The 27,557-nt window shown below is 40.6% G+C and overlaps 1 protein-coding gene across 3 annotated transcripts in view; it reads right to left on the bottom strand.

The window, feature by feature from the left end:
* Positions 1–1,410: 1,410 nt before the first annotated feature.
* The window catches only part of AUH (AU RNA binding methylglutaconyl-CoA hydratase), a 167,738-nt gene continuing 141,591 nt past the window's right edge, over positions 1,411–27,557 (bottom strand). For 2 of the 3 annotated variants that reach the window (XM_075549755.1, XM_075549757.1), the window contains 4 exons: positions 11,868–12,055; positions 7,746–7,796; positions 2,990–3,037; positions 1,411–1,958 (listed from right to left, as the gene is read on the bottom strand). In XM_075549755.1, coding sequence (XP_075405870.1) covers positions 1,881–1,958; positions 2,990–3,037; positions 7,746–7,796; positions 11,868–12,055 — 365 coding nt within the window. In that variant the 3' untranslated portion in view covers positions 1,411–1,880. The other variant, XM_075549756.1, reaches the window with a different exon arrangement.

The raw sequence follows: 27,557 nt of genomic DNA, 5'->3' as shown, positions 1-27,557 counted from the left end.
GAAATGAACATCACAGCAAGAGTATCAGTTAATAAAGTGTGTGTGCGACACCAGACATAATCACGAGAGAAGAATGTGAATTTTAACGACCTCCTTTTTCCATTATGCTTATCAGCTGAGCAATCATCGTGAATTAACATAGTCTCAGCAGCTAATTTGATGGGGAAAAAAACCCTGTATTCTTTACAGTGTTGCACAGATTCCATGAAAATGACTCTTTTGTTAGGGTTGTCTTCATAAAACATTTAGACTTGAGATTGCGATCTCAAATTTTAATTGCCAAAGTTAAAAGTTCCAGTGATTTTAAAAACTAAGTCTATATGCTTCCAAAGAAAAACGAACTCACCAGGAGTAGAAAATGCATAGCAAAATAGGTCATCATTCTGTCAACATCTAAGAGAGTAATTAATAAGGGTACACACACATCAGGGGAATGAAGCTAAACTACAGTGTCCAGGCTAACAGTGGGCCACCAGAGGCTAACAAATCAGCAAAGCACATTATCTGTGGTGAGCTGGGCTTCTCCAGTGCTGTAATTTAGAATTGGACATAGCCCTAGATGATGTTCTGGTTTCAGATGAATAGAAAACAAAGGTATCTAACATTACTTGAGGTACCTGTAACACTCGCCCATTTTCATATTGAATGCTACACTTTACAATTCCCACACACTTCACATCTATCCCTGCCCTTTCAATACTGCTTAATAAATGCAAAACTTGGTCCTTATGACCCTCTCCTGAGAGTTGTTGTGCCTGGTCAGTGGCAGAAAGAAATATATTCCTGTTAGAAGAAGAAAGTGTGTTCTCTCTCTCTGATCCTGTGGTCTAGACTCAATCTTAAGAGTTGAAATTGGCTCTATGGCAATTGGAACCGTAGCTGGACTGTGGTTTTCTCTTCTAGCAAGGGATCCTGGCGATGCAGTGGGTAAGAGTGTGGTAGCTAAACAAATGGCTGACCCCACCAGTCACTCCAGAGGAGAAAGATGCGGCTGTCTGCTTTGGTAAAGATATTGGAAGCCTACGACACCATTCTAATCTGTCTGACAGCCTCACTATGAGTCAGAGGGTCTCAACAGCAACAGAGGCAATAGGGAGCCGGCAGGGAGGAGGAAGAGGAGGGCATGGTGCATGTCCCTTTGGTTGGACCAGCAGGTCAGGCAAGTCCAGGCAGTAGGAAGGATTCTCAGAAGCAGCAGAGCTCTGGGCCTCTGGTTGGTTACACAGCCTTCTGGCACTCGTGTCTGATTGGATTACTCCCCATCTCCACTCCCTGCATTCTGGGACTGACTACGTAAAAAACTACTGTACAGAGGAAATAGGCACAAAAAGGTAGAAAAGAAAAATGTTCGAGTTAGTTTTCTTTTATCTAATTTTATTTATATTTAGTAATTTTTATTTAGAATCAGTTAAGATATGTATATTATATATGTAAATTTTTGTGTATTATCCTTTAGAAACTTTATTTGGTATAACCTGGCATTTTTGGTATACAGGAAATAATTTTATTTTCTTAATGCAGCACAGTAGACATACAATCAGCATTATTTCCTAAAGTGTGCAATATATAAATTATTCACATTAAAAAATTAAAAAACCAAATGCATCTTATGCAGGAAGTTTTTAAAAACATAACTAATTTGAGTTAGCGATTTTAACAACATACTCTATTAGCTTTATAAACCTGAAGGAAAATGACATGATATATATTTGAACAAGGTACACACAATAGGAGACTATTCCAGATATTTAACACATTAATGAGATAATTTACATTTCATGTTGGTTGGTGAAATTTCGTGTGCCAAGGCATATAACGCATCTGAAAGATACTTCCAGAAGTACATTGAATACGTAGCATTTTAAGGGTTTCTGTGTCTTCTATTCTCCTTTATAACAAGGGGGTCTTTTCTCTTTAAAAGCAAGAAGACCTTCAAGTCTGTCTTTCGTTGGAATGGTCTAAGAAAAAGAAAACATCATATTACCTCTTCTGAACACTGAAAACAACTGTAAAAGTTTAACATGCTTCATCTGAGAAAACAAATTAAAAGCACATTAAAAAATTCTGAGATTCATTAAGGGTCAATGATTTTAACTGACCACTAGCTTCCCTGAGAGAAAAGACTTGGCAATTTGCTTCTATAAAGATTTACAGCTCAGCAAACCCTATCGGGCAGGTCTAGACGGCCACAGAGGGTCATTTTAAGTGGAAATCAAGTGGATGACATGCAAAAATTCGTCATTTGAACAATTCTAATTATGTTACTAAATTTATCATCGCAAACCCCAAATATCTTTCTCAAACTTCTCTTTGTACAATGAGGCTGTCCATTTCTAATTTACTTCATTCACTGCATGTACGCGTCCATGGCAGGTGGTGATTTATATGCACAGTCGGGGGAGTGAGTCACACTCCACACAGGGTTCGCAATTCGGGACACCAGCATGCTTGCATGGGAACAGAGGCAATTTCCAATTCTCAGTAACACAAAACTCTCTTGCTATTTTAGATGTTTTTAATGCCACAGAGATTATAAGTTGGTCTGAGAACTGCAAGGTCAGGGGTTTGAAGCCACCAGCTGCTCCAAGGGAGAAATATAGTGCTTTCTCCTCTTGAGAGGTCCACAAATCTTACACAGCCAGGCATCTATAAGGCACCCATATCACTTACAGCCTTCTCTCCCTCATTATCATTTTATACATAGTCACGACCCACGTTCACAGCCCAAATACAAGAGCAACAGTGACTGGTACTGCTATAATTGTTCTAATCTCCTCTAGATTAAGTGTACGAGATGAACTGGATTAGTCCAGTCCTGCAGAACCTGTCCGAGCAGGGTGGTTACATCAGACAGCACAAACATTTCAACTCCTTTGCAAGTCTTTGATATGGCCGGTGAGTAAGTTGCTCAGGATACAGAATTCATTTGCATTATACAGACGATACACATACTTTGAATCCTCGCTGAATATGTATGTGTTTTACATACCTGAGCATAACAGGCTTCTTCTATGGCTAATCCTGTTACTAAATCAACCTGAGACACAGAGAGAGAAAATTCAGCAGGCTCTTTGTACACAAAGCTCAAAAAGAAGGTCCTGAACCAGAAGCATAGGAATAATTGTGAGGAGGGGGCAGGACTGGGCAGTAGTTTTGTTCTGGTGTATCGAGGTACTATGGGTTGGAACCAACTTGAGGACATCTGACAACAACAAAAGTAATTATGGTGCCACTGTTGGGTGTTATACTGCTAATCTCAAGGTTGGCGGTTCATGCTGTGAGGTTGCTACTTCAGTAAATATTTATAGTCTCAGAAAGCCATGAGAAAGAATCAACTTGATGACAGTGGAGACAGCCTATATGTGTATGTGTGCGCATATGTAAGTATGTGTGTGTATAAATAGAAACCTAGCACATAGCAAGGGCTGTATAAAGTGACTACTATTGTAACTGTTAAGTATTGCATGATAATTAAAAAAACCAATCAATTACTTCGCCAAGTTTAAAAACTGTTTACGCCTAACAATGTTTTGCCCATAGAATCTTTCAATATTGCAACTTGAGGCTTACATTTTTTTTTCTTGGATTCCTTTAGTTTAAGATATACTGGATGTGTTCTTCCCTTTTGGTTTTCTAACTCTAGGTCTTTGTACATTTCATTTTAATATTTGTCTTGGTCTTCTTGAACTACCTTTTGAAAGTTTCTATTCGACCTTTTGTCATCATTTTTTTCCATTTGCTTTAGCTACTCTGCAATTAAGTTTCCAGTCTCTTCTGACATGCATTTTGATCTTTTCTTTCTTTACTGTCTTTTTAATGACCTTTTGTTTTCTTCATGGAAAGAATAAACAATCACTATATGAAAAAGAAAGTGCCAACATTCCATCATCTCAGGAGGCAGCATTGGAGCCAGAACCGATGGTGAAGGGTGGCGTTCAAATTAAATGGAAAGCATTAGCCAAAATGTAAGCCTCCAGGAATTGATGGGATAGCAATCCAGATGGTTCAATAAGCTGATGAAACACTGGAAACACTCACTCATCTATAACTGGGAATATGAAACACAGCTACTTGGCCAACTGATTGGAAGAGATTCGTACAGAGATACCCATTCTACAGAAAGATGTAAACAGAATGCTGATATTGTGGAACAAGACTGTTGGTACCACATGCAAGTAAAATTTTGCTGAAGATCACTCAACAATGGTTGTAGCAGTATATTAATGGGGAGCTGCCAGAGGTTCAGGTCAGATTCAGGAGAGAACGTAGAACAAGGAATTTGCATTGCTGGTGTCAAATGGATCTCGACTCAAAGCAGAGAATACCGGAAAAGTGTTGACTTGTGTTTCATTGACCATGCCTAGACATTCAACTGTGTGGACCAAAACAAACTGTGGATGACCTTGAGAAGAATGGGAGTTCCAGGAGACTTTACTGTGTGTATGTGGAACTTGTACATGGATCAAGAGACGGGGTGTGAAAGCAGAAAGGAAAATACAGCAGGGTTAGAAATCAGAAAAGGTGTGTGTGTCAGGATTGTGTCCTTCCACCATCCTTATTCAATCTGGACGCTGAGAAAATCACCAGAGAAGCTGGCATTACATGAAGAAGAATGTAGCATGAAGATTGGAAGAAGGTTTATTAAGAACCTGCAATATGCAGATGATGCAATCTTGATTGCTGAAACCGAGAAGACTTGAAGTAGCTGCTGATGAAGATCAAGGATTGCAGTCTTCAATAAGAGTTACATCAGTGTAAAGAAGACCAAACCCTCACAACTGGAACAACACGTAACATCGTGATAAAAGGAAAAAAGGATTTTGTCTTGTTTGAATTCACAGTCAATGCTCATTCAAGCAACAGTCAAAACATCAAAAGACGTGTTGCATTCGGTACATATATTCCACACGACTTCTTCAGAGTATTAAAAAGCAAGGATGTTACTTTGAGGACAGATGTGCGCCTGACCCAGGCCATGGTATTTTCTGTTGCATTGTATGAGGGGGGACCCCACAAAAAAAGGGGGAAAGATCCACTCAGTGTACACATTTCATAGTACACATTTTGCCTGCTAAGCGAGCATTGAGCAACTCACTCTGAATTAGTGCACTCAGTGGTGTCATCTGGGAAGGTGCTCTCTTGTCACAGTGAATATTTTCATAAAATCAATTTCCCTCAAACCTTACTTTTGTGTGATAGCCAATTTAAGAGAACAGTGTGCCGCTGGGAAATTGTGTTTCCTGCTTGGGAAAAATTCCCGAGAAACTCTTGTGATGTTGAACATAGCTTACAAAGATAGCGCTATGGAAAAACTCAAGTGTACAGTGGTTTTCTTGTTACAAAAAAGGTGAAATATCAACCGATGACAAATCTTGTTCTGGAAGTCTGTCAACTTCCCAAACGAATGAAAATGTTGACAAAATTTGTGCACTTGTCCTCAAAAACGACGGTGGGCCATTATCTGGACTTTCTTGGAGCTGGATTCAGCAAATTGCAACCAAAGATTTTGGAATGAAAAGGGTCCCTGTAAAATCTGTGCCTCAGGTTCTGACTGACCAGGAAAAAGAGCATCGAGTACAAACAAGCCGTGCTTTGAAAGAATAGCTATGAATGGACTCAGACTTTTTCCCAAGGTAATTACTTGTGACAAGACATGATTCTTCTTCTTTTTTTAGAGCAAAAGGGAAGAAACTTATGGGAAACCCTAGCGGGGCCCATCATACCCTACTGTGTAGGCATGCCCAGCACAGGGTCACACCATTCACTGCACCCCATGTCCCAGAGGGGCTCCCCTTGAGCCGAGCCCCAGACAGGGCTATTCTTATGACCCCAAAAGCAAACATCAATCAAGCTAGTGGGAGATGCTATCGTCACCTCATGTCCAAAAAGCTCTTCAAGTCAAATCAAAGATCAAGGCGATGCTTATTTGTTGTTTTTTTTAAATGACGGAGATCTGGAGCATGTGGCGTTTGTTCCACTAGGTCAGACTGTTAATCAAGCTGTCTACTTAGAGGTTCCGAAAAGAATGCATAATAGCGTGTGACAAGAAAGGCCTGATTTGCAGCAGGTGGGGGCTGGTTTTGCACCACGACAATGCACCTGCTCACACACAGTATGCCAGTTTTTGGCAAAACCACCATGCCTCTGTTGCCACACACACCTAACTCACCTGATCTCACTCCCTGCGATTTTTTTGTTTCCACAAATGAAGAAGGACATGAAATGACAGCGATTTGAGGGTGTAGAAGAGGTTAAACAAACAAAAACGAGGGAGTTGATGCCCGCCATCCAAACAGAAGTGTTTGAAACATGTTTCCAAGAATAGAATCGCAGATTCCATTTGTCATATAAATGTATTAAGTGTAATTGAGAGTACGTTGAAGGTGATAAGATTGTTTTGTGAAAAAAATTAAGTACCTAGCTTTGAGAAAAAAGCCAAAACACTTTTTTGGGGGGTCGGGGAGGCGGGTACCTTCTCGTATGCACATGAAAGTTGGACACTGAGTAAGGAAGGCCGTAGAAGTGGTGCTGGAGAAAAAAACACTGAAAGTGTCATGGACTGCTAAAAGGACGCACCAATCGACCTTGACATAAGTGTGGCCAGAGTGCTCCTTCGAGGCAAGGACGTCAAGACGGTTACATACTTTGGACATGTTGTCAGGAGAAACCAGACCTTGGAGAAAGCCATCATCGTTGGTAAGGCAGAGGGGCAGTGAAGAAGATGGAGACCCTCGAGGAGATAGACGGACTGACACCGTGGCTGCAACAAAGGGCTCTGGCATAGGGACAATTGTGAGGATGGCCAGGGCTGGGCAGTGTCTCCTTGTGTTATGCTTAAGGCTACAATGGGCCGGACAAGACTCGATGGCACCTAACAACAGCCTGCTAACAATCCCCGTCTCTTGTTACTGCTACGGAGCCCGAAAGACCATGTAGCTCTTGGATCTGAAAGGAAGAAGTATCGTTCTTCAAAGTTCCCATAACTTAATCAAACCAGAGCTGCTGAACTAAAAAGTCCACTGCCAGTGGGTTCCTGCACACTTCGCCTCCCCTTCCTGCCTTTGTATTGGGCGGGGGCTGCACTCCTTCACAGGGGCAAATTCCACGACAGCATAAGCTCTACGTAGTCTATGCGAGTCTCTCGGGAGAAAGCTCACTGAGACACTAAAAGGGACAATGCCAGATTTGGCTTTGGGCTAAGAAGTTTTCCTTGCAGTGTTTTTTATACTATGCTATTGGCACTATGAATACACATACTGGATATATTTTCTTTTGGATTTTTATGAACCATTAATCAATAAATGGAGTAATTCTTTGGCAAAAATTATAAACAGGTTAAAATTACAGGATAGCAGTAACATTATTAAGCTATGAGCAGCAGTTCTGGAGGTGCAGGGGGTTAGGCACTGGGCTGCTAACCCAAGATCCACAGTTCAAATCTACCAGGTGCTCTGCAGAATGGCGAGGCTGTCTGCCCCCATAGTTTTAGAAAATTCTATATAGTGTTCCTATGAGTCAGAATATACTTGGAGACAGTGGATTCTGGTTTGGTGATTATAATACTGAATTAGGAACAGCTAAAGTAGAACGAAACCAATGATGCAGCTAAAAGGAACCTCAGTGGCTTTCAGTATTAGTAGCAAATGGTTATATCTTAAAATATTAAAAGGTAATGTGAACAAGGTTCAATTAAATGGAATCTCTACACTGTAGTCCAAAAAAAAAAGAGCAGTAAGGTAACTTACCTCCATCCCTTGATTAATTGCTAATTTTGCCACTCTCATAGCAACAGGTCCCTAAAATTCAGATGAAAAAAAAATCAACAGCGACTTTCATTCCTGTTTATGCAAATTATTTTGTACATCCCAGTATCATTAAAAATATTCTACTGATGGATCCATGGCACAGAACTAGCAATGGCTTTGTCTGGAGAATTCAACTTAACTAAGCAGTCGTGGTGAAAACTGTATTTCACAAGCCAGGTAGCGATGGCCCAGGACCACTGTTACATGATGAACCCTACATTCTCGAAGGTGAGCTGGTACTGTGTGTCCAGTAAATAGACTTGCCTTGCTCCAACAATCAATTCTCCCTAGAAGCTAAGACAGGAAAAGAAAGGGCAGACATGTGTGTGATCATGATCAGACCAGTTGAGGTTGATGCTACGAAAAATGTGAGGTTGAAAAGTCATCCATTGCAGCCCCTAGTGCTGTTATTTTTTCTCAGCATCAATACCTGAGACTGATGCTACTGATAAATGTGAAAATCAGAAATCATTCATTTCAGGCACTTGCATTGTTATTTTTCATGTTAGCACCAATATTACCTGAGGATGGTATATTAGTAAGTATACATGGTCACGAAAAAATAGAATTTAAAAATAATGAAATAGCTGAACAAAGTTAAAATTTTTTCAAATATTAACTGTTAAAACTTTAATAGTACAATAATGTTAACATAGTGAAAAAAATTATAAAGTCATGATGATAATCAATTTTAGAACATTTTCTCCTTTCTTGTACTAGCTCCTCTTTCCCTCTCAACACCCCCAGCAAAACCCCAATTATTGTCTCTATAGATTTACCTATTCTGAGATTTTGGAAAACAAACTCAACATTGTATTCCCTGTCTGAGTATTATTGGGAGTGATGTATCAAGGAAGAGCAGGATCTTGTGAGTAGTATGGGAGGTGAATAGCAAGTCACCGGTCCAATCAGTTTAAGCCAAACTCTAGAATTCTCTAGAAACTCAACCAGCTAGAGGAGGGGCTTTCCAATGATGTGGTAGTTATATAATCTGGGGTCAATCTGGGACTTGAGAGGTTTAAGAGTGAAGGGGTGGAGTCTAGTCTGTCAATCAGATCACAGCCAATGAGGCCTCTGTGTGGGCATGGCCTTCTCCTGAGGATTCTGGAAACTGGCATTTTCCTTCTCAGAGACAGGAGATAATCTCTCTGCTCACTCCCTGAGAGGCACTCTACTGACAAGACACATGGCACTATGCCGTGGGAGCTGGAGAAGCCGCAGGGACCTGCCCTGATGCAACGAGACCTCGGGAGCCTGAGAAGTCATATAGACTCCTGCCAGTGCTGAGATGCTTACAATGCCACTGGATCTACAAAGACTTCCCACGCACTGGCCTGTGATCTTCCTGCATTCGGCATCATTGCATGTGTTTTGTAAGTCTGAAGAGGACTTTATGGATTGGTATTAGACATATGGGCTAATATTGGACTTATGGACTTGATCTGGACTAGGCTGGGATGTTTTCTCAATATTCAATTGTTCTTATATATAAACCTCTTTCTCATATACATGAGTGTCTATGAATTTGATTCTCTAGTCTACCCAGACCAACACAAAAGATAGCCTGTGTATGCAATGCAGTGATACTCACCATCCCATAATGATGGTCCACAAGAAGTCTGAAAATGTTTGTCAGGAATTTAATTCTTCAAAAATCTCATATAAAACCAGTGAAAACATATTTGAGACAGGGATACACAGCCATGTCCTAGTGCACCCCTGAGCAGATTAGTGCTCACAGCACCGAGTCAGGTTATCTTACGGATAGGATTCATAATAGACAACAATCACAAATCCATACTTAAACACTCACTAACTGATTTTATCTGATTCATATGTTGGGGTTTCACGTACAGTAGTATAAGTAGGGGGTCAAAGGCGACCTGTCTTTAAATAAAAAATGAAACCCTAGGACAGGCATGGGGCCCAGCAGAGCTATGTGGGGTGGCGAGTCAAACTGCAGGTTTCTTTGAAGGCCAGGCCAGCGCGAGTCCAACACCATACAACCAACAATGAGAAAGGGGCACACGGTTTCAGAACTGAAGTTGACGTGCACACATGGGTGAGTTCTGACAGATGCACGGTAACCATTCCTCCAATCAGTCATTTATTTCTATCCGTCCAGAAGGTTCCCTCACGCCTCTTCCCAGCCATTCCTCCCCTGGCCTCATGGCTGTCCTAGCTTCCAGCATTATAGACAATGCTGGCTTATTACAGGATTTGGAGAATGGAAGAGGTGGAATTTACAGCAGTTCTGGAAGAAGAATAATTCGATGTTAATGGGCTTCACAGAAAAGCCTTTGTCTGATAGAGTAAAGGGAAGCTGAGAGGCAATTGGCACCAACAGTGAGGCAGGCTGTAATTTCGTTCATAATCATCAACTAGAAGACAATTAGTATACAGAACATGGCAAGGTCTTCTTGGCAGCCCGGGTTTTCCTAGTCTCCATTTCTTTGGCTGCAGTTTGGAGTTTTGTGCAAACTTAGGCACTTACACTAAAAGAGATGCTCAAGCATACGCGAGGGGTGCCACTGTCTCAAGAGCTCTGCTCTGCACTGTGCACAGACACCTCGAGATGCCTGCACAAGGGTTCTCACACGAGGGGTCTAGGGGAGAAGAGTCAGTCAGGGTGCAATGTAGCACCGATGAAGAACACAGCTTTCCCCCAGATCCTGGATGCTTCCTTCCCCCAACTATCATGGTCTGAATTCTACCTTGCAAGTCTGGATAGAGCAGAGGATGTACACTGGTGCATATGGGAGCTGGAGGCACAGGGAATCCAGGGTGGATGATACCTTCAGAACCAGGGGGTGAGGGGCGATACTGGGAGAGTAGAGGGTGAGTGGGTAGGAAAGGGGGAACCGATTACAAGGATCCACATGTGACCTCCTCCCTGGGGGACAGGCAACAGAAAAGGGAGTGAAGGTAGACACCAGATAGGGCAAGATATGACAAAATAATAATCTATAAATTATCAAGGACTCATGAGGGATGGGGGAGCGGGGAGGGAGTGGGGAAAAAAGAGGACCTGATGCAAAGGGCTTAAGTGGAGAGCAAATGCTTTGAAATTGATTAGGGCAAAGAATGTACTGATGTGCTTTATACAGTTGATGTATGTATATGTATGGATTGTGATAAGAGTTGTATGAGCCCCTAATAAAATGTTAAAAAAAAAAAAAAAAGAAAGAAAATCTTTGGCCAGATGTAGGCGGGGTAAAATGGAATTTTCTGGGGAGACTTCACTAGCTTCTCAAACATGTTATAAATCCTGTTTGCATAAAGAGCTCCTGCGTTATTCTGAGTCACGAAATGGTTAGGAGGTTGAGCAATGTCACTAAGTCCACAGCAAAACGTGACTCCTTTTATGTTAAAATTCTTGAATGCATGATTTTAGACCAAAAATGCACTTGGAAAGAAGGACAGAACAAATAAACGCTTAACACAAGACCACCAAAGCACTGTGGCTCATATCAGTCATTCGTGTAGTCAGATTAGCGCCAATAGGATAGGGATTCTGAATTTTGACATTATGAGTGTGCGGTGCACAAAGGAACCAACACAATGCTGACATCATCAGGCACACACAGTAAAACAAGCAACTCCTGTTTTTCAAGTAGGTTATTTCAAAATAATCGATCAAAATAAAACCTTTGACAACATAAACTGAGGTCGTTATACTAGTAAAAATTGGTGTGTTCGTGTGGTTCAACTTGGGAATGGACTACACTATGCCCCATCTACCAGCCTCCCTGCACGCGCCTGGCTCGAGTTGGAGGTTTCAGTTATTAATCACTTCAAATAATTTTGCCATGTATGGTAAATGCTTTACATGATATAATGCCAAAGCATGGATACAGGAGCCCTCAGGTAATCTTCAAGTCTTCATTTTCATTCTGGAGGGTCTCAGTGTTAATCTACTATGATGTTTCTGTTTCACAGCTACCATATATTCAATCACTTGTAACACAAGCCAAGGCTATTTCAGGAATTGTGACAATGATCATTCTTTTGTCAACCTGTTAATAATAAAAAAAGAGAAAACGAAAATATGATTGGGAGTACCTGAGGTAAAAACTCTCGGGCTAGGTCCAAGGCCTTCTTGTAGGCAGCATCTCCCTCTTTGTTCTGTTCTAGAACATGGCTGATCAAGCCAATTGCTTTGGCTTCCTGGCCATCTAGCACACGTGCAGAAAATATGAGCTCCTTTGCCAGGGACATTCCAATAGCGCGTGGCAATCTCTGCGTCCCTCCTGTAGAATGGATGAGAGAGAAAATTCATGCGATGATTTGATGCCCAGCTGGTTTTAACACTTCAGTGTTTCATTTATAAACATAAACCAAGACCAAACATTTACATGCAAAAGTCAGCATCTTAGGGGGACGGGAAAGGGCTTTGAAATAAATATAATTTTGTAATCAAAGTTAATAACACTTGAGACTCTCTATCATGAATAAATCATTAATAAATGACCAGGCATAAATCACTAACAAATGATTCTGACATGGAATATTACCTGCAACAGTGTAAGTATACTACCAAATTCAAACCACAATTGCTATCAGTAGCCATAAAATCATTAATAATTATTATCTTGTCCAACAGATAAACTGAAAAACCAAACTCATGGTCATCAAGTCAATGCTGACTCATAGCAACCTGGTTTATACTCTCGCTGTCTAGGAATGAGGATTTTGAAAAAGTTAACAAAGGGACAGGTCATATAGATGTTTAAGTAGAAACACCACAAATCAGGTCCACTCCCTGGAGTGAAACAGCATAAATTCCACTGCTCTGATAGGTGAACCAGATACATCATGATGTGACAGTGGACAGTGGGCTGGAGGCCAAGGACATCGTCTCACGGAGAACGTTGCATTCCAGCATGGGAGGAACCATCCTTACCCTGCTTCACGAGCTAAAACTGGATGACGTCATAAACCATCTCATCACTTCACACACTTCTCTCCAAGGGGATTGTTAAAGCATAATTCAAGTTCTATTAATTCATTCCTATAGAAATTTAGTAGGAAACCACACTACCAGTTTGGTAAGAAATCATCTGGTCCACTTTTCCATGCTGAAATCAGTATGCAGAAATAAAAGATGATGACCAGAATGATATATTTGCATTTGACATAGAAGCTAACTGCCTTCTCTCCCCTCCTGGCATACTACCATATATACTCGTGTATAAGCTGAAAAACTCGCACAAAAAATGTGCTGAAAAACTGGGGTTCAGCTTATACATGGGTCAGCGGTATCCCAGCGAGATGCAACTTCTCGCTGCTCCCCACCCCCCTAGATAACGGGATGAGCACCTGTTATTTCACAGGTGATTGCCGTTCCTCCACTGTTCATTCTAAACCCCCCTGACACTGCAGGGCTTTGAATGTTTGTTTACTCACATCTAACCAATCAGAGCCGTCCTATGACATGGACAGCTCCAATTCGCAGATGCACCCGTAGTAATTCACTTACGCCAGCAGCTGAACTGGTGAGGATGTGTCTGTGGCTGCGCTCCCTCTCTCCCCTCTGGTCTCTGTGCTAATTCACATCCTGCACCACCACCACCCACCCCACTCTCTGCCCGCACGGAGCCCGCCCCCTCCTCCCAAGCTAACACATCTCGCGCGGAGGGGAGGGGGAGGGACGGGACCACATTACCATGAAAGTTCTTTTTCAAAGTCGTCTTTAAAAATATTTAAATACAAAAAATATATATTTAAATACATTACCTCACTGATGTCTCAATTTTTAGTAATTTTATTTTCATTTGTTTTGATTATTGAAACTCACCAATAGCTTCTGCATTTTCCACCCTAGGCTTATACTTGAGTCAATCAGTTTTTCTGGTTTCCCAGGTAATAATTAGGTACCTCGGCTTATACTCAAGTATCTTGGTAATTATGTGTACTTAAACTGTCTAAAGAGGATGTTTTGTTTGCTTTTCTCAATTAATATTAATAGTGTGCGCAAAGAGCTACGAATGCAAGCTAAGAAGTACAATTGAAATACAGCACAACGGGGAGCGGGGAGGGAGGGGGAAAAAGACGACTTGATGCAAAGGGCTTAAATGGAGAGCAGATGCTTTGAAAATGATGAGGGCAAAGAATGTACAGATGTGCTTTATACAATTGATGTATGTATGGATTGTGATAAGAGTTGTATGAGTCCCTAATAAAATGTTTAAAAAATATATAGCACAACAAAGGAAAATGTGATGAATGTGGTATCTCAGATTTCTACAACTAGCTAAACTAAACCAAAAAGGGTATTATGCTAATAATCAACTATTTTCTATATGAAATTAAATAAAAATGTCTGCCTGTTAAAAGAAGTCAAGGTTCAATTTAACCTTGCATATTTCAACCAAAGAAATGGTAAAATGAAAAAAAAATTAAGACAAGACTGAAATTTTGGTGTCAACCTTGATGCCAACTTCCCTATTTCAAATGAAAGGAAGAGTAGTATAGAGGATTTATTTTAGTTGATTTTATTAATTCTAAATATTAAAATTAAACTCCAATATTTGTTTAAAGTTGGATTAAAAAAAAGAAGCTAGTGTATCATAATCTGTCAGATCTTCTCATATCAGACATTTTTCATTAGTTCACAAAATTTGCCTAGTTCTCTAAGGCATCTGAGTCTGGGAATCCCTAAAGTTCATCTGTAGACAGAATCTTGGGAATTAAAACAAACAATTATAATGATGTGAAGGAGGGGGGTTGGAATGGAGACCCAATGTCCATCTGTAGACATTTGGACATCCCCCACAGAAGGGTTGCAAGGAAAGGATGGTTCAACCAGGGTGCAGTGCAGCACTGATGAAACACATATCATTCCTCTAGTTCAGTGGTTCTCAACCTGTGGGCTGTGACCCCTTTGGTGGTCAAACATCCATTTCACAGGGGTTGCCTGATTCATAAAAGTAGCAAAATAGCAGTCATGAAGTAGCGACAAAAATAATTTTATGGTTGAGGGGTGACCACAACATGAGGAACTGTATTAAAGGGTCGTAGTATTGGGAAGGTTGAGAACCACTGCTCTAGTTCCTGAATGCTTGCTCTCCACCACTACCATGATCCAATTCTGCCTTACAAATCTGGCTATACCAGAGAACATACATGGGTACAGATAAGAGCTCTTGACACATGGAATTCAATATAAATAAAGCCCTCAGGAACAGTAGTGGGAGTAGTGAAATCATGAGGGTAAGTGGATGGTGGGGGGAGAGGGGAAGCAAAGTGGGAACCCATCACAAGGTTAGATATACAGCCCACCCCTGGTTGAAGGGAGACAATGGACAGTGTAAGACACAACGTAACAACAATAATATACAATTGATCAAGAATTCACAAGGCTAAGAGGGTGTGGGAGGGAGGGTGAAAAAGGAGCTGAGACCAAGGGCTCATGTAGAAAGAAAATGTTTGGGAAATGTTGATGGCAGCATATGCACAACTGAATGATGATTGCTGTAAGATTTCTAAGGGCCCCCCGATAAAATGATTTTTTTAAAAATCTTGGGGACTGATAAAACTATGCAGTGGAATTAAAAATAAAAGTTTTTTTTTGTTAACTGCCGGACAACTTTACATCTACACACACATACACAAATATATTTGTTTGACAGAGGATATCTTTATATGTATACTTGGGTTTGTATACATACTTACTATATCCATGCATGTGGTAAGAGCATATAGGGGGCAATGTTAGAAAAATATCTTAGACATAATAATCTTGACCGAATGAGTCACTAAACACAGGGAACCAGGACCATAACCTTGGGGGACCATCAGGATCAACTGATAAAATGTAATTCACAACGACAAGATCCAATAATTTGATGAGTAGCTATTTGGGTCTTACAAGCTTGTGAGCAACCATATAAGGTGAGGCAAAAATCAAGACACATGGAAACACAGTCCAATAGAGTAATGGACAGTACAAATAACCTGGAGGCGAGAAGAACTCGATGGTGCCAGCTACCATATCAACTGGAAAGGATCACACTAGATGGTCATGGATAGAGTGAGGAAAAAACGTGGGACAAATTCCTAAGTGACCAAGTTTATTAGGTGAGTAGAGACGGGCTAAGAATGTAGCCATTCTCTTTCGAACTGAACTCATTTCTGCATTAGAATAATCAACCTTGTATGAGGGGTCCTTAAGCTTGTCCTTAGTGTTTATGGTTTATATTTAGGTCTCTGATCCATCTTGAGTTTTTGTACACCGTGTGAGGTATGGGTCCTGTTTCACTTTTTTGCAGGTGAAGATCCAGTGCTTCCAGTACTAATTGTTGAAAGGGCTCTATTTTCCCCACTTACTATTAGTCCTTTATCAAAGAGTAGGTGTTTATTGGTACTTGGTTTTATTTCTGGGTTCTCAATTTTAATCTATTGGTCTTCATATCTATCAGTATACTAGTATCAGTCTATATCCTAGAGAAATAAAAACCATGACACAAATATATGTACACCAATGTTCATATTTCACTATAAATAACAGTAAAAAGATAGAAACAAATTACATGTTCATCAATGGAAGATATGGGAAACAGAATTGGGAAGAGAGTATATGTGGACAAACTCTCAACATTCATACATTTAGGAGTCTGGGAGGCCAAGGGTCTGTGGAGGAAACTTTCATGTTCATGGGTTGGAGATTCGTGCCACTCACATTCTCATATATAAAAGTTATTCTCCATGATGCCTCCCCTATAAGAATGCCAAATCACCGTGCTGTTTGCAAACACATGGTCACTGACTATATACTTAAGACTTCAACTGCTTGAAGGTTATCTACCTGAAGGTTGTCAGCCATCTAAGGCAATCAGACCCTATTGTCTTCCCCACCCTAAATAGGACCCATTCCCTTCTGATACGGAAAGGCCAAAGGCACCTAAGGTCAAGCCAACTCAGCCAACCAAGGTTAGGCTGCCATCTTGATTCTAGAGCCCGCCCATCTTGTTACATTCATGCCTTCCTGTCCTGTGTGACCCTAGTGCCTCCCCTTATTATTGCGTGCATATACCTAGCTTGTCCTCCCTGTTATGTATATTGTCTATTGTATAACCCCTTCCTGTTACTGTGCTTACCGTGACCTGCGTGCTCAGATTGTATAAACTTGTGAGATTGCAAGACCTGGCTCATGAAGCCATGATGGTCCTGAAGATGAATGTTTGCATGCTTTTTCTTGTCTGATGTCTAATTTACTCCTGAATTATACAACCACCCCTTGAACTCATTCTGTGGGGGCTGGTCCCCCACAGAAGAGTAAATAAACACAATGGGATATTATCATGCAATGTTAAAGAATAATGATGAAACTATGAAGTACCTCATCACATGAACAAACCCAGAAGGCATGCCGAAGGAAATAGTCAATCATAGAGGGTAAATTAAGTATAAGAGCACTATTAGGAAAAAGGGCAAAACCCTTCATATTTACTTGGCTTTCTAGGGCAAGTCTTAGCTCAGCAGATTTAGTCCTGCCACAGTGAATAAATGTTATTCAGCTTTGGGCCCTAGGTCTGATCCTCATTGTTTCTTAAACAGAATTTAGTCCCTTAAGTTTATTTTAGTCTACAAAGTTTTCTCATATACCAATATTTCCTGTTGTTTTTGCTAGGTGCCCACTGAATTAGTTCCAACCTATAGCGACCTTAGGGACAACAGAAGGAAACCCTGCCTGGCTCTGTGCCATCCTCACAGCTGCTCCTAGGCTTGAGCTCCTTGCTGCAGCTACTGTGCTCACCCACCTCCTTGAGGGCCTTCCTCTTGTTCAGTTTCTCTATTTGATCAAGCATTAGTTCCTTCTCTAGACACTGGTCTCTCCTGACAATGTGTCTAAAGCACGTGAGACAAGGCCCACTTCCTGCAAGACATCCCTGAGGAGAAGCCGCATGGGCCTACCCCGATGCAGCCCTGGGTGCTGGAGCAGCCGTGTGGAGACCCCTGCCAGCGCTGAGATGCTTACACATTCACTGACTTGGCTTTCCTCCTGCAGTCGGTGTCATAGTGTGTGTTCTGTGAGATGGAGGTCTTTGTGGATCGGTGTCAGACATATGGGATAATGTTGGACTGTGGGCTTGGGCAGCACTGGGTTGGGATGTTTTCTTGATGTGCACTTACCCTTTATATAAAACTCTCATATACATATGAGTTTCTGTGGATTTGTTTCTCTAATGTAGCCATACTTCTACCAAGACAGATTTATTTGTCCTTCTGGCAGTTCATGGTGCTTTCAATTCTTTGCCAGCATGACAATTCAAATGCAATGATTCTTCCACCTTCCCTATTAAATATCCAAGTTTCACATGTATATGAGGCAATTGAAAATACTGTGGCTTGGGTCAGGGGTGAGGAGCCCTCAAGTTGGGCTGTGATGTACAAGGTCAACAGTTTGAAAGCACCAGCTGCTCTGCAGAAAGATGAGCCTTTCTATTCCTATAAAGAGTTACAGTCTCAGGAACTCATAGGGGCAGTTCTATCCTGTCTGAAAGGGTATGAGTAGACATCAACTTGAAGGTAATGAGTTTGAGTCAGGTGCACCTTAGTCCTCAAACTTAGTAACACCCCCCTAGCTCAACAATATTCTAAATTCTATACCAGAGGTTGATGTAAAGATATTATTAATATAATTTTAAAGGCCCCATGGAGGACCTTTATAGTATCTTTCAATAAAAAAAATCATGATGCTGCCCCTAAAGTGGAGCAGGAATCTGTATACACCTTAGCTAGATCTTGGTGCTATGACAGCACCACAGAACCCTGGATTTACCAATCCCGAGATTGCTGTCTTTGTGATTTCTTATGATGCAACTGTTGTTGCTAAGTGGTATTGAGTAAGTTTTAAGTCATAATGGCCCTGTGTGCAACGGACACCTCGCCATTCTCACAAGCATTGTCTTATTCTCACAACTCACAATGAAAACACCTCGTCATTCTCACAAGCGTTGTTTTATTCTCACAATAAAAACACCTCGCCATTCTCACAAGCTTTGCTGTATTGCAACCACTTTATCAACCCATGTGATTGAGGGAATTGTTTTTGTTTTGCTAAACCTCTACCAAGCATGATGTCCTAGATGTATTATCTTGCATATGATGTAATGTATTATTAGGCCAGATTAAATCATTTGTTATTTGTTGCCCAAAAATCTGAAAGATGTAGGAAACAGGTTTGAAGCATATATGTTGTAGAGTGGAAAAGCAAACACATTAGCAAACCAGAGTTCTAGGCAAAATTGAAAATACTGACCAACTTGAGTGCACCACACTTGACCAGACTTGACTCCAAAGGAGTCACGTTCCCCCTCACCCCTACATTTTGAGATACGGAACATAGGTCATATACCATTCTTCACTCCTCAAACAGAAGAGTCCCAATTTGTTAATGAAATGTTAGCCAAACCTGAGATCGAGGAAGTTCACCCTGTACTGGTTTGTGCTGTACAAATATTTAGGTCATGTTTTTAGGTCATGGTGTCCTTTGATCCACAGGTATATTTGAACAGTACAAATCACATGAACTTGGAATGTTTCCCAAGTATCACTTCACCTTTATTAGGAACTGAAGAGCAGGCAGTTACAATAAGTTGTCTTTAAAGGGGCCAAAAAATAAAAGTTACTGTACGATAAGTAAGGTGCTCTGACGGCATAGTGGGTTATATGTTTACCTGTTAACTGAAAGGCCAGCCCACCCACCACTCTGCAAGAGAGAGATGAGACCTCTGCTCCGTACAGACTCACATCTCAGAAACTACCAGATATTCCCCTCCGCTCCACAGGCTCATTATGAACACCAATCAACTCTCTGGGAGTGATACAGTAAGTGGGGACTCAAATGTTCTCAACCCCAAAATGGATCTGTCAGAATTCAAACTCCTTTATTAAAATTAAAATTCCAAAAATAAATAAATAAATTAATTAAATTAAATTAAAATTCCCCAGTCTTGTTATCAGATGGTAGAACTCTCAATGTGTACACACTCTTAAAAGTTAGAATTACTTTTATATGATATTATTTTATTTTACTTTATTATTTTTAAAAATAATTTTATTGGGGGCTCTTAGAGCTCTTATCATAATCCATACTTCCATCCATTGTATCAAGCATATTTGTACATATGTTGCCATCATCATTTCCAAAACCTTTTCTTTCTACTTGAGCCCTCTCTCCCTTCCACCCTCGCAAACCCTTGATGATTTATAAATTATTTTTATTTTCATATTTTATACCATCTGCTGTCTTCCTTCACCTACATTTCTGCTGTTTGTCCCCTGGGGTGGGGTGGGAGAATTGTACATCAATCATTACAATCAGTTCCCCTTTGATCCCCCAGAATTTTTCTTATAATTAGTTTGGAGTCGACCTCACCTCTGAAACATTTAACATAAACTATCCAGAATATACATTGAGTATATGAATTTCAATATATTTCTATATACATAATATTTAAATATATTAAAATGTGTTGTGAACTGTTTACTACATAATTTGAAGAAAAAGATCTTTAAAATACTGATGAAAGTTTCTATGAATTGTTGTATTTTGACACGCTACCTTGCCCTTCCATTTCCCACACATGAGTCATTTCAATGTTCTTTTAGAGTTTCCACTCATCTCATCCTGTGTTCTGGCTTTGCATGTGGTCTCTGTAGATAGTGCAGTCTCCTGTACCGAAAGGAAAAAGTCACTGCCATCTAGCTGATTTGATGCATAATGAACGTGCAAGGAAGAATTGCCCTTTGGGTTTCCAAGCTTTTAAATCTTTTAAAGGCTGCAGACCCAACACTACGGGTCCGTCTACAGCTTCCCTTGGAAATCCCTTCATACCTAATTCTTTTGCAAATATGTCTTACCTTTTTTGACTTATCCTGTAGTTGTGGGCCTGAATTCTCCACATATTTAACACCAGGATGATAAATTAACAAACTAGTATAACAAAATTAGTAAAACTTAATAGCTGTAAATACAGTGGAACACCGTATCTAAGAAACTGGAGCTGATGTGGTCCATCAATTTTCTGAATTAGAGTCCCAAATAACCCCAGAAATAGTCTTAAAAACAAGACACCAAGAAAAAAAATTGTTTTTGTTAGGCTGTGTAACATATGTGAGCTGTGTGGTCATGAGATGAGTTAGCACAGGTTTACCAAAGTGGCACTCTTTCAGTAGGCACAAGAAGAGTGGAGATGTTAGCCAACAGCAACCGCTGACCTCTCCAGAGCCAATATCACCTAACACACTGCCCTAAGCACTGCACGTGTGTTCATGCGTGCATGCCTTACAATTTCCCTGTGAGATTGGGGCAGAGGTCAGTAAGGCTGCTTGTAAAGAAGTGGTCATCATAAAGGGCTGTGAAACTGGAGGAGTGAGGAGAGAGATGATTTGGGTTCAAGAACAAGTGAAAGGTTAGGATCGTACTGTGAATTATAGAAGTCTAGAGGCAGGATGAGGCGAGTATTGATGACAATAGGAGACTGAAGTGTACCTATGGGGATACTGGGCTAAGATGAGAAGGAGAAAAACTCCGAGGGGAGCAATAACATTCTGTTGAAACTCTGGGCCACATTGAGCAATTTACACAAAGTCCTTATCAGTTATTGGCAGGGATTTTCTGTGTTCTGAAACTTGTTCAATGGTTAATAGTTGGATAGGAACGATATCAATAATAGTTGTATAACATGAAGAGTATAATCAATGGCACTGAATTATGCATGTAAAAGTTATTGGAGGAAAAAAATATTAAAGAAAAACAATTGGATAGTGGGAACCTTTCTCACCTCATCTAGATGCTCCACACAATCTCCCCCAAATATCAACAAAATAATTGTGAAAATGACTCTAAAAGTGTAATGTAATATTCACATTTTAAATAGTCTCTAGGATTTTAAATGTCAAACCGAATGATTTAATATTTACTGAATCCATTAGGCTATATTTAGATGCAGACCAGAAACCCAGCAGTGTGTTATTTCCTAGCACAAGACATCAGACATAGAGTGTAATTAGATAAGCAATAAGAGGTGCTAATGTAACAATGAATGCCAGTAATACTTGGCACAGTGGTTCTCACCCTTCTGAATGCCGCCACCCTCTACTACAGTTCCTCATATTTTGGTGACCCCAACCATAAAATTAGTCTCATTGCTACTTCATAATGTAATTTTGCTACTGTTGTGAATCAATGTAAATATTTGATATACAGGATGTATTTTCATTGTTAGAAATTGAACAATATTAAATTAAAAATAAATGAAATTTTATCTTGAAGCATGGTGCAGCATGGGTAACAGTCTTAAAGAAACAATAGTAAACTGCATTGCTACATATTGCGACAGTATGGATAAAAAGCCAACATCAGTGTGAAGGTTGAGATAGCTTCTTTCTCACCAGATCAGCATATCTGCACATGGGCAGACTCGCCTGAAGACAGCTAGAGGAGCGGTGTCTCGGTTCCTAAGGCCATCGGAAATAGGTGTTTTCTGATGGTCTTAGGTGACCCCTGTGAAAGGGTTGTTCAACCCCCAAAAGGGTCACGAACCACAAGTTGAGAACCACTGACTTAGCAAAAGGCCCAAATCACTATTACTACTGAATGATGTCTTGAGGGGAGAGAGAGTGCACTGGTAAAAGGAGAACACAATCATAAACGGCCAAGGTTACTCATATCCAAATCTCTTCTCGGCACTCCAGATTCTGGACGTCAAGGGCTTTAAGCCACTGAGGCCACAGGACAAATAGCATGATTTAAACACACACATACATGCATGCATGCAGGTCGGGTTCCGAAATGTTCATGGAAAAATTCTTTTACACTCCAATTACATTTTTCCATGAAATTTTAAAAGCACCCTTGTACAAAATGAATGTTTGCATTTATTCTCCTGGTTTGTGATTATATAGCTATTGATATAAAATGAACTTAGAGATGTTAACCTATTTTATGAGCTATAATTTACTTATTATCATTATGGCTATTCAGGTTGTTTTATCTTTGTCCACTGAGGACTTATTTAGATTAGCACTAGGATCCATTTAGTCTTCCTTGTTAATTAACATAACACTCTAAACTCATCTTGCACATTTCTTCCCTTGACCTTCAATCAGTCATTTCCCAAAGTCTTGGTTTTCTTTCAGTGAAGCTGCAGTTTTTCATGTAACATTTCTGTTCATATCATGATTGTGTTTACTTAGATGCCCCATGATTTTATATGCAGGCCTTAAATATTCTGTTGGAAAATTGGCATTGCAAATTAGGGTGGAGGGGAAGCAGGAGGAAGAAAAAGGGTATAGGCAAGAGGGTGCTGTTTGGGGATCCAAAGATTATTAAATCCTAGCCCACAACTTCTGCTTCCATTTCCTTAGTTAGGACTTAGCTATATGTAGTTGCAGGGAGACGGTTTCAAGTTTAATGAACAAGAACGAAATTTAATATAACTAAGGGAAAATGAAAATGGCAACTAATTAGCAATTATGCTCTAAGTTATAAAATTATTTTAACCATGGAACACAGTTTTTTGTGCATTATATATTTATGTATTGGACAGAATAAAAATATAGTTGAAATACCATATGCCTGTTCATAATATTCCCATCATTTAATCTAATATTTTGAGCCGGGATCACGACTGTCTCCTTAGATCTCAACAGACTGCTATGCTACTTAAAAAACATTACTTTGAAGCAATTCCTTCTACATCGGCAGTAGCGTGAGCACAGTAAAGTTATTTGTGCCCGGGAAGACAGAGATGGTATTTGGAAAAAACATCTGATGACCTTGCTCGATTTGCTCTTATACACCCTTCTGTATTCCCTGGTGCCTTTTGGCCCCCAGATCAAAATCTGAGAGTGAGTGAGAAGGAAATCCCAAATAAAATGCGACTTTTTCTCTTTGTGGCCATGCTGATAGGTAATGGGTTGGTTCATCATTGTGCTGCTAACTGCAAGGGTAGCGGTTCAAACCCGCCAGCCAACCTGTACCGATTTACCACCTCAGAAACCCCTGTGAAACACTTTCATACTCTCCTATGTGACTCAAGGGCGGGGGGTGGGGGCTTTTTTTTCTTTTTTAACAATTTATTGGGGCTCATACAATTCTTATCACAGTTCATACATATACATACATCAATTGTATAAAGCACATCTGTACAGTCTTTGCCCTAATCATTTTTTTCTCCTCTTTTCTTTTTTTACATTTTATTAGGGACTCATACAACTCTTATCACAATCCATACATATACATACATCAATTGTATAAAGCACATCCATACATTCCCTGCCCCAATCATTCTCAAGGGATTTGCTCTCCACTTAAGCCCCTCGCATCAGGTCCTCTTTTTTTTCCCCCTCCCTCCCTTTTCCCCCCTCCCTCATGTGCCCATGGTAATTTATACATCGTTATTTTGTCTTATCTTGCCCTATCCGGTGTCTCCCTTCCCCCCCTTCTCTGCTGTCCCTCTCCCAGGGAAGAGGTCACATGTGGATCCTTGTAATCAGTTCCCCACTTCCAACCCACTCACCCTCCACTCTCCCAGCATCGTCCCTCACACCCTTGGTCCTGAAGGTATCATCCACCCTGGATTCCCTGTACCTCCAGCCCTCATATGTACCAGTGTACAGCCTCTGCCCTATCCAGCCCTGCAAGGCAGAATTCAGATCATGGTAGTTGGGGGGAGGAAGCATCCAGGATCTGGGGGAAAGCTGTGTTCTTCATCGGTACTACCTCGCACCCTAATTAACCCATCTCCTCTCCTAAACCCCTCTATGAGGGGATCTCCATTGGCCAACACTTGGGCCTTGGGTCTCCACTCTGCACTTCCCCCTTCATTTAATATGGTATATATATACATATATACACATACATACACACACTTATATCTTTTTTTTTTGCATGATGCCTTATACCTGGTCCCTTGGCACCTCGTGATCCCACTGGCCGGTGTGCTTCTTCCATGTGGGCTTATTTGCTTCTGAGCTAGATGGCCGCTTGTTCATCTTCAAGCCTTTAAGACCCCAGACACTATCTCTTTTGATAGCCGGGCACCATCAGCTTTCTTCACCACATTTGCTTATGCACCCATTTGTCTTCAGCGATCCTATCATGGAGGTGTGCATGATATGATTTTTTGTTCAATGATATGATTTTTTGTTCTTTGATGCCTGGTAACTGATCCCTTTGGGACCACTCGATCACACAGGCTGGTGTGTTCTTCCATGTGGACTTTGTTGCTTCTGAGCTAGATGGCCGCTTGTTTATCTTCAAGCCTTTAAGACCCCAGTCACTATCTCTTTTGATAGCCGGGCACCATCAGCTTTCTTCACCACATTTACTTGTTCACCCACTTTGGCTCCAGCCGTTGTGTCGGGAGAGTGAGCATCATAGAGTTCCAATTTAATAAAGGAAGGTATTCATGCATTGAGGGAGTGTTTGAGTAGAGGCCCAAGGTCCTTCCGCCACCTTAATACTTGACCTATAAATATAGACACATAGATCTATTTCCCCATCCTCCTATATATATTTGCATGTACATGTCTTTGTCTAGACCTCCATGAATGCCCTTTGACTCCTAGCTCTTTCCTCCATCTCCCTTGACTTTCCTCCTGCCCTACTACCATGCTTCGTCGCCACCTGGGCTAGAGTATACCTCTTCTCTAAGCAACCTTACCCTTGATCATTTCCCACCAGGCCTGCCACTCGGGTGGGGGCTTTTTATACAAGGGTCAAGGACAAAGTTTTGCTGCTCGGGTTACAGAACACGCAAGCCTGCGGTAACTCCGATCCAACTATGTCTAACCAAATCTCTATGGGCGGCTGCAGGCAAGTTATCTCAGCAATATACTTGTCTTAGTCTTGTCTTGACAGAAAAAGGTCCAATCCAGATATCAAAAGATCCCAAACAAAGAACTATATCAATGTGAAGGATGGGGCATTGTTGTGGAGATCTGTAGACAATTGGCTATCCCCCATAAGGAAGGAATAAGTCAACCAAGGTTCAGTAAAGCACCAACAAAACACACATTGTTCCTCTAGTTCCTGAATACTTCCCGCCACCCCACCCCCTACCATGACGGGAGTTCTACCTTACAAATCTGGCTAAACTGGAGAACACACATCGGTACAGATAAGAGCTCTGACACATGGAATTCAGGACAGTTGAACCCCTCTGGAACAGTAGTGGGAGTAGTGATATCATAAGAGTAGGGAGTGTCTGGGGGGAGGGGGAAGGGAGATAAAGGGGGAACCTATCACAAGGTTAGATATATAGCCCCCCACCCAACCCTGAAAGGAACAAATAACAGACATGTAGGTGGAGACAACAGACGGTGCAAGATAAGAAATAATAATGACAATATATAATTGATCAAGGATTCATGAAGTGGCGGAGGGAGGGGAAAAAAGAGGAGTTTATACCAAGGGCTCAAGTAAAAAATGTTTTAGAAATGAGGATGGCAACATATGTTCAAATATGCTTAAGATAACTGATGTATGGAATGTTATAAGAGCTGTAAGAGTCCCCAATAAAATTATTTTTTTAAAGAAAAGAAATGAAGTAGGTAACATAACAACAGATCCAACTGAATTTTTTTTTTTAAATCACAAAAAGAAAATGGTCCAATAAATAGGGAATTCTAAAGAAATCTGCTGGGCCAGTTAAAGTTAAGGCAGAGAAGATTGCTCAGAGAGTTATGACAACTATCTTTTGGGATTTCATGGGGGAAATGTTTATAGATGTTTTAAAGGGGTACAGGTTGATGACGGGGATCTTAAGAAGAAGTGTTAAGTGAAAGCTTAATTGGTGAGAAAAAGGAGGTTGCATGAGACATCCCCACCCCCTCACAACAATGAACCTGCTCATTCTTTGAGGTTAGCAAGGGTGGTGCCATGAGCACGGCCAGGTCTTGCCCTTCACACATGCTTTCTGTTCCTCAAACTCAAAGAGCATCAGAAAGGAGCGTGTCATTTGACATATGATGGCCACCTGACATCCAACACGGTGGGCATTGTAGAGTGTGTGACTTTTCAGAGAAAGATTAGAGAGTGGAACAACCATCAGAAGCGCGTAGACCTACATGGAGGCTATGTTGAGAAAAATCGTTTCCAATTCTTATTTTTATTTAAATGTTTCTATTATTTTACAGAAATACTTTGAGTTTTCCTGATACTTATTTTTATTAAAACCATTTATAATTTATTTGATATTAAACAATAAATGTAACATATATCAGAATATAATTTCCCAAGCTTAAAGTTATTCATAACATTGAAAAAGGGCATTTAATGATGTGATTAGAAGTGATCTCTTATCACTTTGCAATTATTTATAAATTATCTCAGATATCTGATATCTCTCAGTTCACTAAAGGTTGGAATGTTGAGAAAACATTGAAGTAAAAATAGTACCTCTGGACTAAAGATGTCTTTTGCAACTAACTACTATAGTACTCTATCAGATAAGCAAGGGCTTTCTTGGCAGCTCTCAAAACTAAAAATCAAACTCAGGGTTATCAAGTTGATTATGACTCCTACTGACCCTATAAAACATAGAACTTGCCCCCAAGAGATTCTAAGACTGTAACTTTTTAAGGGAGAACAAAGCATCATCTTTCTCCCAAGGAGTGGCTAGTGGGTTTGAACCCTACCCTAGTGGATAGTAGCCCATGGCTCAATTCATGGCCCACGACACCGCAAAATTGACTTACTCTTGCATTTACAACAAAAGCATGGACAATAGGCAAAAACCA

The sequence above is a fragment of the Tenrec ecaudatus genome, chromosome 5 (assembly GCF_050624435.1).
Source record: "Tenrec ecaudatus isolate mTenEca1 chromosome 5, mTenEca1.hap1, whole genome shotgun sequence".
NCBI lineage: Eukaryota > Metazoa > Chordata > Mammalia > Afrosoricida > Tenrecidae > Tenrec > Tenrec ecaudatus.
The sequence above is the reverse complement of the archived record's forward strand: the minus strand, read 5'-3'. Positions and strand labels throughout refer to the sequence as shown.